General features: G+C 34.1%; 1 protein-coding gene across 1 annotated transcript; it reads left to right on the top strand.

Moving 5' to 3' along the window:
* Window positions 1–9,218: 9,218 nt before the first annotated feature.
* Window positions 9,219–10,163, top strand: LOC100023334 (olfactory receptor 52B4-like). Its single transcript, XM_001374871.4, has one exon. It carries the CDS (start codon window positions 9,219–9,221, stop codon window positions 10,161–10,163), a length of 945 nt encoding a protein of 314 aa, XP_001374908.4.
* Window positions 10,164–11,902: the final 1,739 nt, after the last annotated feature.

Here is an 11,902-nt window from a genome sequence, read left to right as displayed (position 1 = left end):
TTAGTTCATTCATTCAATAGGGATTTACCAAGCTTTTGTGATCTGATCATTTTATTTGTGTCCAGATCTTTGTAACCTATTTGAAGATTTCTTGGCAAACATCCTGGATTTTGGGGTTTGTTCCAATGACTAACACTCTTCCATGCCCCAGACAACATCCCACAACTACTTTATACCTCCCTTTTTTGTATTGCCTTCATTTATGGCAATATAACCTCTTGGAAGTCGGGCACAATTTTATTTGCTTGTATTTGTATACCACAACTGAGAGCAAAGTTCCAAAACTAAAGTTAGCACTGAATAAATATTCTATCTACCAGCTCCTCTTGTGATGCTGGTTCATGATCTGGCTTGATTTGCCGCATTTGAAGATGTGTTTGTTGCACCTGCCATCTAATTACAATATCTTTTCAGGTATTGTGTTATAGACAGATAGCTTTCTTACTCTCATTTGGCTCTTTCCTATTCCCTCTTTGACATACTCCAGGATTCAAGAGTGTATTTCTTGGGGTTTATATAGAATGATCAAGGAATGCATAAATTCATAACCACTCTGAAAGGACAAGATAATTAGAAGCACATTTGCAGGATGACACTGAACAGCACCTAGGGTTTTTAAACCTTATCATAACAAAATACAGTATAATATCCCAAAAAAAGAATTTATCTTTAAAGACATGAGTTAAAACATTGGTATAGTGGTTTAGAACCTGTGAAACTCTAGGGAGATTATTTGTTCCCCTGTTCACCTGAGATTTTTATATTAAGTACCTAATAAAGATTTCCCCATTATCTTACCTGTGTTTGGGAAATCATGAAGCTTTCTGTTATTGTTTTTTTATTAAACCCTTACCTTCTGTCTTAGAATCAATAAGGCAGAAGAGGGGTAAGGGCTAGGCAATGGGGGTCAAGTGACTTGCCCAGGGTCACACAGCTGGGAAGTGTCTGAGGCCAGATTTGAACCCAGGACCTCCCATCTCTGGGCCTGACTCTCAATCCACTGAGCCACCCAGCTGCCCCCAAAGCTTTCTGTTATGAGGGATGAAGAGATTACTATCAAATGCTCCACCAATATTATGTAACTAGCTGCTGGTTTTCCAAGGAAAAACCAAGGACAATAAACCAGAATTCCCATCATTCTCCAAATATAATCTCAAACTAAACAAGTTGTGGCATATGATTATAATGCAATACTACCATGCCATGAGAAATGAAAAGCAGTTTAATTTTTAAAATGGAGAGACATACATGAAATTATGAAAAGTGAAATGAACAGAACCAAGAGAACATATTGTATAACAACAAAAGTATTGTCTGAAGAATAACTGGTATATGTTTATCTCCATAAAAAGAACTGATAAATAGAAACAAGTAAGACATAGTCTTATATATATGCATATATATGTAAAATGACATCTTCTCTTGAGCAAGGAGGGGGAGAGAGAGACATATCCAGGAATTTTAATGTAACAACTAAACAAATACATTTTTAAAATACTGGTTTTCAATTTGGAATGCAGATCATTCCCAAAGTTCCTAATGCTGTGACTTGAGACAAATAATTTGAGGTAGTTCAAAGGCATCCCTTATCTATATAGATATATATGAAGAATAAAAGTAATGAGGATGGAGAGACACATACACACAGGAAAAAAATGGTAGAAATGGCTTGCCAGTGACAAAGAAACAAAAGAGAGACTGAAACAGAGAGACAGACAGAGAAATACAGGAATAGTGGTAGTTGGAAATTAAATTAATCCTCCCCTGTGGGAGATAACTAAGGATCTAAAAACATGGCCCATTGGGACTTGTAAAGAGAGAATAAACAACCCTGTTGCCCTTGTCCTTTTGGTTCATGTGTCACCACAGTTAGGTGGGCACATTTTGGCTGGTTCAGTCACCACCTGAGACTGGTAAGGAAACCTCCTGAAACTGGTAATTTGACCAGTCAGGTAAGTCAGGTGGGAGGTAGGACATGAGAGGAGGCCATGCTAGTGATGAATGAGAAAAGAGCTTTTCCAGAAATCAATAGCAAAGCATTATTATAAGGATGGATTGGGAAAATGGAGGCATTAAAGGTTTTTTCCCCTTGAGTCACATCATTGTACATTTTAGAGGTGGAAAGGAACTTGAAAGCCTTCAAATAGGACCTCTCCATTTAAGCTTTGAGGAAATTGAAAATGAGAGAAGTAAAATTGCTTGCCCATTGTTGTAAAGCAGGTAAATGAAGAAAGAAGGATTTCAACACAGTTCTAGTCTTGATTTCAAATCTAGTGCCATATCCACTACACCTCAATGTCTTTTGAGATTATATTGAATAAAGGAAACAAGAGACCAATGCATTGGGATCTCACAGTAGAGACTGCAGATTTGTTCTTTGAGATTACCATAAAATCTCTGTTCCTCTGTGAACGCCCTCAGAGGGAAAAGCATCCTTCTTTGCATATAGTTCTGAGAACTTCCATTATCCCAGGAAATATAAAAAAATTCTTCCTTAATATGAGACTTTGAGTCTACCCACAACTTTCCCCTTCATTTATTTTTCCCCAGGGTCCCTTTTAAGTGATCAGCATATTTTAGCAATTTTGAGTGAAAATCTCCTTTTCAATCATTCTTCTAGAACACAGATTATCTATGAGTTATACCAATTCCAGGTGCCTACTTTAGTCAGTATTTATCACAGAAAACAGAATGTGCTTTGAACCCTGCTTCACCTCTATGCCAGCCAGACTTTCTCCAAGTGCCCACTTTTTGAAAAATATGAATACTACTGGCTTTTGCCAGGATTATCCTCAGATGCTTGTGACCACAGCATGATTGAATAAGCTACTAATTGCTTGAGTTTTAGGCTTCATTCTATTATTGTCTTGACCCAGGCAATTAGGTGGCACAGTTGAAATTGGAATCAGAGAGATCTGAATTAGAATCCTGCCTCAGACATTTCCTAGTTATGTGACTCTGGACCAGTCATTTAATCTTTGTCAGCCACAGTGTCTTCATATATATTAACTCACAGGTAAAGTTTTATGGATAAAATTACATAGCACATGAAAAGTGCTTTTAAAATCTTAAGGTGCTATATAAATGCTAGCTACTTCTACTATTGCCAGAAATCCATTAAGCTATTCTCCTCTCATATCCCATTGACTTATATCATATAACAAACTTGCAAATATAAAACACTTTGAGGTTTACAAAGATATTTCTTTGTAATTTCATTTTATCTTCACTATATTGCAGTTATTTTCACCATTGTAAACTTGAGGAAAATGAAATGACTTGCTCATGGTCACATCTGGTAAGTATTTAAGGATGAATTTGAATTCAAGACTTGCTGACTCTAGGACCAGTATTCTATCCACTGCCATCTATCTCTCTAGGTAGTATACATAGAGATCTTTAAGACTTACAACGAATATTGTATGTTATATTTCATTTGATCCTCTCAACCACTCTGGGAGATAATACCCTATTTTATGCATGAGGAAACAGAGGTTAAGAGAACTTACTTTATTTGCCTTGGTTCCCACAACTAGTGTGAGTTTGTATTTTAATTCAGGTTTTCCTGACTTTGGGTTCATTACTCTACTCATTGCCCTATCCTGCTGCCTATGTAGAGTCATGGGAATCATTAGATTTATAAAGGATCTTAATGGTCACCTACTCAAATCTCATTATTTTTTTTTTTATTGATGAGAAGCCTGTTGGTAGTCTTTCAAGGCTTCTTCAGTCAATTCTGGCTCTTGGTTAATCTAAATATTTATTTGCTAGTTTCTCAACAACTCCACTTTTTCTATAGTTTTCTTTCTGATTATTCCATAAGACCTTGAGGCAGTGTGATGTGTTGGAAAAAGTGGGATTTGACATCTACAGACCAGGTTTCTGGGGATCTTAAAAGCATTGATTTAGAGATGAAATTGGGGTTGTCTTGAAGGCAGCTCTGACCCTGAAAGCAGATTGTAAAATTTTTTGTGATCATTTTATACCTCAGAAATTAACAATCTATAAATCAATGTTTGAATTATTTCTGATAGTCTAGAATTATGGATGGGCTAGAAATGAAGGTAAACTGAGATATATGAATATACACATATAAATATATAAGTGAATGAAAGTGTGTGTGTGTGTGTATGTGTGTGTGTTGTGGATAACCTGGCTATTTTAACATTTTAAACATTTGTCAGTGTAATTCTGTATGACAATCAACATTATTTGAGCTCTTCAGGAATGCACTAGAAGCTTACAGTAATTGAAATCAATATCACCAGATTGCAGATTTAGTTATTGTAGGCTAGTAGTAGTAGTAGTAGTAGTAGTAGTAGTAGTAATGGATGCACCACTTTAAGTTTTTCTACATATTTTACAATCATAATTTCATTTGTGTATACTGACATGGCTAACTCTAAGGTAACCAACAAATCCTGTTAGTTACAGGTATAAATTCAAATGAGGCAAATATTGCAGCCTCTGACTGGGAATGTGGGGGGATCAAAAATTTCATTCATAAAGGAAAAGGTTAGGATGTAATAATAATAATAATAGTACAATAATAGATAGCTTGCATTTATATAGCTGCAAATTTGGCAAGGTACTTTACATAGATGGTCTCATTTGATCCTCCCAACCATTCAGTGAAATAGACATATACTATCACTTTCTTCATTGCTCAGATGTGAAAAATGAGAGACATTGAGGTTAAATGACTTACCTAGTTTCCATTAATGGATGGAAGCAGTATATAATTGTTTGAGTCTATCAATCAACACACATTTATTAAGCATCTTATATATCTTGGGTACCATGCTAAGTATTAGGGATATATAGATAAAAGTATTTCTTTTCTTCAAGAGCAGGATTAAGATTCATATCCTAACATGGAGAAAGCATCCTAATGAATTATTATATACATATATGTTTATATATAGACAACACATTTACATGTAAAAATATATTATATATACATATGTGCCTGTGTGTGATAAATACATTTATAAATAGATTTAAGGCAACTAATTTTAATTTTACAATTCTGTGACCTTAAACAGTTTGTCTAACTGTTCTATATCTCATTTTCCTCACTAATCAAATGAGATTATACAAATTAGTCTCTTCTGGTCCCCTTCTTCCCAACTAGTAGTGCCTTCCCAAACATCCTTCTAGATTTCAAATGAGATGTTTAAGCTCATTGATAAGATCCATCCCAGGACAAATGTTTTGCTTCTGAATTTTGAATGAAAACCTCTTTTCCTTTAATTTATTAAAAATGTCTATACTACCAATGTGGGTTACACAGAGCAAATCTAATTTCTCTTCCACTTAAAATTCCCATCAAATTGTTGAAAACATTTCTCATGTCCCCTCTAAAGCCTGTTCTTTTTTAAACTAAAAATCCTAATTATCACCAGTCTCTTTATCACTCAGGTAATTCTCTTTGACTTCTAGGATTGTCATATTCATCTTTGTGAGAGTCAAACAGCTGAATATGAAGATGTTTTTGAATTCAAATTTAGTTTCCTTATACCCTAATGTAAGACTCTGAAATATTTAACTCTACAATATGCACAAAGTAAATTTTATCACGACTAAGATTGTGTTTCCATACAGATTCCTTGAGGAGTCTAAGGGCTTTGAACTGATAACATAGCAGAATGGATAATGACACATAGTTGTAAACTTGCACACTGGTAACATTTTATGAAAAGAGAAAGATCTAGCAATTTCTCGGTTATACTTCCATCCTGTAATAGCTAACTAACAAAGCAATCAACAATCACTTATTATATGCATACTATGTGATTGACTGCTAAAAGCTAAAATTAGAATTAAAATGTGAAAACTGTCCCTATATTCAAGGAACATATCTTTTAATCCAGGTGATATTATGTCCATTAATGAGTATATAAATGAAACATACAAAAAAGATATGACTGATAAAGTCAAGAACTTCCTCTTGACCTGAGAATTGAAAGATCTTGGAATTCTAGGACACAGAAGTGCAAAATCTTATTATTCCACAGGCATGGTGAGGGTCTGGGGAGGCTGTTTAAAGGTACAGAGATATTATTATTCATATATATGGAATAGAAGAATGACCAGGATAGTGAGAATATTTGTGAAGGAATTATTCTTAGTAATTCTTGAAAGATAGACTAGAGACTTATGGTGAAGAGTTTTATTTTATCCAGAAGTTAATTTGAAGACACTTAAGTTTCTTGAAGAGGGAAGTTCTAAGGAAAATCACTTTGTTGTATGGAGGGTCGACTAGAAAAGGAAGTGAATAGATTCAGGGAACAGGCAGAGATATAAGTCAGAGTCCAAGCAATAGGCAATTTGAGCCAAATGTATGTAGTTTTAGTGTGGGGGTGAAAAATGGAATGGATATAAGAGATGCTGAAGTGTCAAAATCAACAAGCTTTGGCAATTGATTGGATCAGGAGATGAGAACATGAAGAATCAAGGACAACCCCTACTTTTGTGAGCCAAGATGGCAGGAGAAAATTGGGACTACCTTAGCAAAAAATGGGGAAATGAGGAGGAGAGATGGGATTAGAAATAAAGATAATGAGTTTGGCTTTGGTCATGTTGAGTTTGAGATGTCTATGAAATTTCCATGTGGAATTGTTCCAAAGGCAGTTGGAGAAATTGGACTGGAGTACAGGAGAAGACTGGACATAGATTTTAGAATCATTTGCATAAGTATATTAGTTGCACTGAGAGATATTGAAAAGATTCATCAGAAAAGATAGAGAAAGAGAAGAGGAGAACAAATAGACGGGAACCTAGGCATATGAAGAAGGATTTGGATAGTGATCCCACAAATTCGATTGAGAAAGATCAGTAAGAGAAACATGACAAAATGGTCCCCCAAAAGTTGGGTAATAATGTCGACAAGGTCAATATTGTTAATTTTTTCCTAGAGATGCTTTGTTTTAGCATGAGATCTAAAGAAATAATGTAATTGATTGTAACACTAGAAATCAATTTCCATTTCAGAGAACTATTTTAGTCATGTGGTGATTTTGGACAATTGATTATGAATCTGAGACTTAAAAAGTGGAAGTGAAAGAAATCATAGATAGTTTTTCTAACATTTTGGCAATGAAAAGGAGGAAAGAGACTTAGGAAAATAGTTTGAGGGGGTGGTAGGATTAGTGGCAAGGGGAGATTTGGTTTTATTGGAAGGCAATCAGGAAAGAGAAAATGGAAAATACCTGATTAACAATTAATAGAAAGGCAGTAACAAAAGTAGTATGCTACTTGATGAAACCAGAAGAGATATTCAAGGATACAAATAGCTATTTGAAAGGAGGTTTACTTCTTTCCACAAGTCTGCTGCAAAAAAAGGAGATGAAAGGGGATTTTGTGAAGGTGATTTAGCATTCATATTCAATTTTGTGTTCTAAATCCTATTTCTCTCTTTCACCCTTCCCAGAACCATCTAGAAGATAATTAATATGGTACTCATTATATATATGAGGTCCTGCAAAACAGCTTCATATTTCCCTTGTTGCAAAAAAATAAGCAAGAAAAGTAAGGTGAAAAAATATGGTTTAATTTGCAGTCAGTTCATCAATTATTTCCCTAAAATTAGATAGCATTTTACAAAGTATTTTTATTATTTATGAAATTATGAGTCCACTAGAATTGTTAAGAATCATTATATTTATCAAATATATGTCTTTAACAGTTTATTATTATTACTATGTTGTTACTGTGAATAACAATCTCTTGATTTTGTTAACTTCACTTTGCATGAGTACACATAAGTTGTCCCAGGTTACTATGATTCTATTCCCTTTATTAATTCTTACAGCACAACAGTATTCAATCACAATTCTGAACCAACAACTTGTCCAGCCATTCCCCAACTGATAGGTTTCTGCTTAATTTCTAATTCTTTGCCTCCACAAGATAGTTTTTATTTGATATTTTTCTTTTCCATCTTCTCTGATTTCTTGGGAATACAGAGCTAGTAATGCTGGATCAAAGGATCTTCACAATTTTATCACATTTTCAGCATGGTTCCAAATTGGTTCTTCAAAATGGTTGGACCAGGTCACCATGCCACCAATAGTGCCTTAGGATATCTATTACTCCATGTGCCCTCCAACATTTCTTATTTTTCTTTTCTGTCATATTACTCAGTTTGATAGGCATAAGGTAGTACCTCAGAGAGGCTAATTTGCATTTCTATAATTTTAAGTGATTTAGAGCATTTTGTATGATTATTGATAACTTGTGAGTGCTTCAGAAAACTGCTTCCTTATCTTTTGATCATTTATGATTTGGGGACTGACTTTCCATTTCATAAGTTTTACTCAGTTCACTATATATTTGAAAGATGAAGCTTTTATTAGAGAAACTTGAAAAAAATTTCCTGCTTCCTACTTTTCTTTTAATCTTTGCTGCATTTGTTTAGTTTGTACAACACCTTTTAATGCCATGTAATCAAAATTACCCATTTTACCTCCAAGGACCCTCTCCGTCTCTTCTTTGGTGATAAACTCTTTCCTTATCCATACATCTGAGAGGCAATATTTTTCTTTTATGTCCTGTTTTTTTATGGTATCAATCTCTTTTGACAAATCATGTGCCTATTGTGGTTGTTTGTCTATGCCTAGTTTATGCCAGATTCTCCCCCTCAATTTTTCCAGTAGTTTCTATCAAATTGTGAATATTTACTCCCAAAACTTAAATCTCTGTGTTCATCAAACAATAGATTACTATGGTCATTTACTCCTGTGTATATCTTGTACTTAGTTCATCCCATTGGTAATGAGTTACTATTATTATTTAGTTCCATATTACTAAGATTAAAGAAGAAAATCAAAACTGAGAAAAATCACTGATATCAATACTAAGCATATAAACAGTGACTGATATAGCATCTAAATCCATAAATAAACCTAATCTGACCTGAGAAAAGATGTGTTTAATATGAATAATTATAGGACACTTTAATGCTCCTTTCTCAGAGGATACCAAATCTAATTAGAAAGAAAAAGAAAAAGTGAATGAATATAATTTTAAATATTATAAGTATTTATATCTGAAAGATTTGCTTCCTTTTGAATGGTAATATTATCAAATGACATATTTACAACAATTGCCATGTGTTTGGTTAAAGAAAAAGAATAAACATGCATAAAAATCATAAGTATTAGACCCATTTTTTAATTTGAGATATTACTATCTTGACAGGGTGACCTACCATGACCATGGCTATCACTAACATCACTGTCATAAGCCACACGTATTTCTACCTTCTGGGCATTCCTGGCCTGGAAGATCAGCACATTTGGATCTCAATTCCATTTTTTACTTCTTATATTATTGCACTCCTTGGTAACATCTTCCTCATCTTCATTGTTGTCACGGGTCACAGCCTTCATGAACCCATGTATATTTTCTTATGCATGTTGGCTATACTTGACATTGGGCTTTCCTCCATTACAATTCCTAAAGCCTTGACTATTTTTTGGCTTAATTATGGAGGTATATCCCTAGATGGGTGTATTACTCAGCTATTCTTCATCCATTTCACCTTCATTGCTGAATCAGGAATTCTTCTGTTAATGGCATTTGACCGCTACATTGCAATTTGTTACCCACTGAGATACACAATGATCCTTAACTCCTCAGTGATTATAAAACTCAGTATAGTTGTCTACATGAGAAGTATTGTTACCATATTTCCAATGATATTCCTTTTGAAGAGGTTAACTTTCTGCAAAAATAATCTTCTGCCACACACATTTTGTGAACACATTGGTTTGGCCAAGTATGCTTGTGTTAGCATTCATGTGAATATCTGGTATGGTTTATTTGTCCTTTTGATGACTGTGGTATTAGACATTATTCTCATTGTGGCATCCTACTGTATGATTCTCTATGCCATCTTTCGCATTCCCTCTCAAGATGCTCGTCACAAAGCTCTCCATACCTGTGGCTCCCATATATGTGTCATATTACTCTTCTACATCCCAGGAGTTTTCACATCTGTGGTCCAAAGATTTGGCAAACAGATCCCACCTCATATCCATATCCTAATAGCTAATGTATGCTTGCTGGTTCCTCCTGTGATGAACCCCATAATATATGGGATCAAGACCAAACAGATAAGGAATCGTGTTTATCTTCTGCTGTTTCAGAGACAAAGTTGAACTTGGTAGTGACAGTGAAATGAACCTTTTCTTACAGGTGTTAACCAACAAATGCAATGGTTTTTAACAAAGGGAATATAGGAAGAATTAGATAAGACAGTGAAAAAAATTGAGGCACAATTGTATGGTGAAAAATGTATGAAATTTTGAGTTTGATGACCTATGTTTGAATTTTGCTTTTTTTTGTCTGTAAACTTGGGGACAAATGCCTTAACTCCTTTGGATTTCAGTATCCCCATGAGCCTTCATTCAAACATGAGAAGTCAAAACCAACTCTTTTCTAAACTTTCTTATTTTAGTTGAAAGCATCTCCTTTCTTTTCTCAGTTTTATCATTTTTTGGTCATCCTCAGTTCCTATTTCTGTCTTCCCTCACATAGTCATCCATTTGCCAAATCTTGCCCCATGTTTAGAATACATACACTTCTCACCATCACCACATTGTATCCTCTCTTCATGAATTCCTTCAAATACCATCTTCTACATGTACTCTTTCTTCTTTTATATCCCTGTAGTGCTCCTGCTCCTTAACGATGATATATTTAACTACATTCAATTGACATATATTCATTCTCATTTTCTTTCTTCTCTATATGCATTTATATATGTGCTTGCTGGCTTCCTCTTGGAATGTAAGGTCCTTGAGTGTAGATATTGTTTTATTTATTTGTTTTCGCAGGTGATAGTACCTGGCACCTAATGGATACTTGTTAATTAATTCCTTCCCTGATTGAACCAAGGTCCTCATTTTCATCATTTTGGTTTTCCCAGAGGAATCACAGTGTATGGACTTGGAAGAAATGTGGACAGGGAATCAGAGGAACTAGTTTTGAGTCCTAGCCCTGCTATATGCTATTCATGTAACTGTTGGCAGTTTATTTCTCACAATCTTAGATTCCTTACACGTACAATAAAAAGTTTGAAATACATGATCTTTAAGATCATGTGCTAAAGAAATAGATGATTCTTTAAGGAAATTTTGATGGAAAGAACTGTAGCCAAAATTAAAAAAATATATATTTATTTTTCCTTTTGTGTGGATAGAATTTTACTCTCCAAGGATTCTCTTTCCCAGCATCCCCTTTATGTATCTACATTACATACTAAGGTAGGGAAGATATAAGTTTTGTGTAGCTCCACCCTGGCTCTCTTTTCCCCTGACTGAGTCTTGAAAAGTTGGTTGAGTGCCAAGTAGGAGAATTTTTATCATGTGGCTTTACTCAGGCTTTTACTTTTATTCTTGTATTTTTCTACTTCAAGTGATTATTAATAAATTTTATAAAATATAATACTTGGAGATATTGGATATTAATTTTAATCTTACACTTTGAAATAAATGTGTAGACATATTACTTTTAATTTAATGAATATACTGATGACTTGGTTTCTAGTACCCTCCTACAAAAATAGCTTCAGCTCTATTTTATGTTAGCATTCATTATGTATATGCATATACAAATGTGTATATATGTGTACATATACATAATTGTATATATGTATATAAATTAATTTATAATCCTCTAATAGAATATAAGATATGTTCTTAGAACACAATGGCTAATTTTTGTTGCCCTAGCATATGACACATTCTTTGGGTCTCATGTACATATTAGGAAATAAGAAATGATTTATTTGAACTTTCTTCCACAAATGACTAATATGAAAAATTATTTTGCATGATTACACATGTAAAATCTACTTCAGATATCTTGTCATCTTGTGGATGGTAGCGGATGGGGA

This window comes from Monodelphis domestica, chromosome 4 (genome assembly GCF_027887165.1).
Source record: "Monodelphis domestica isolate mMonDom1 chromosome 4, mMonDom1.pri, whole genome shotgun sequence".
Taxonomy (NCBI): Eukaryota; Metazoa; Chordata; class Mammalia; order Didelphimorphia; family Didelphidae; genus Monodelphis; species Monodelphis domestica.
This window is presented reverse-complemented; position numbering and strand designations above follow the sequence as displayed.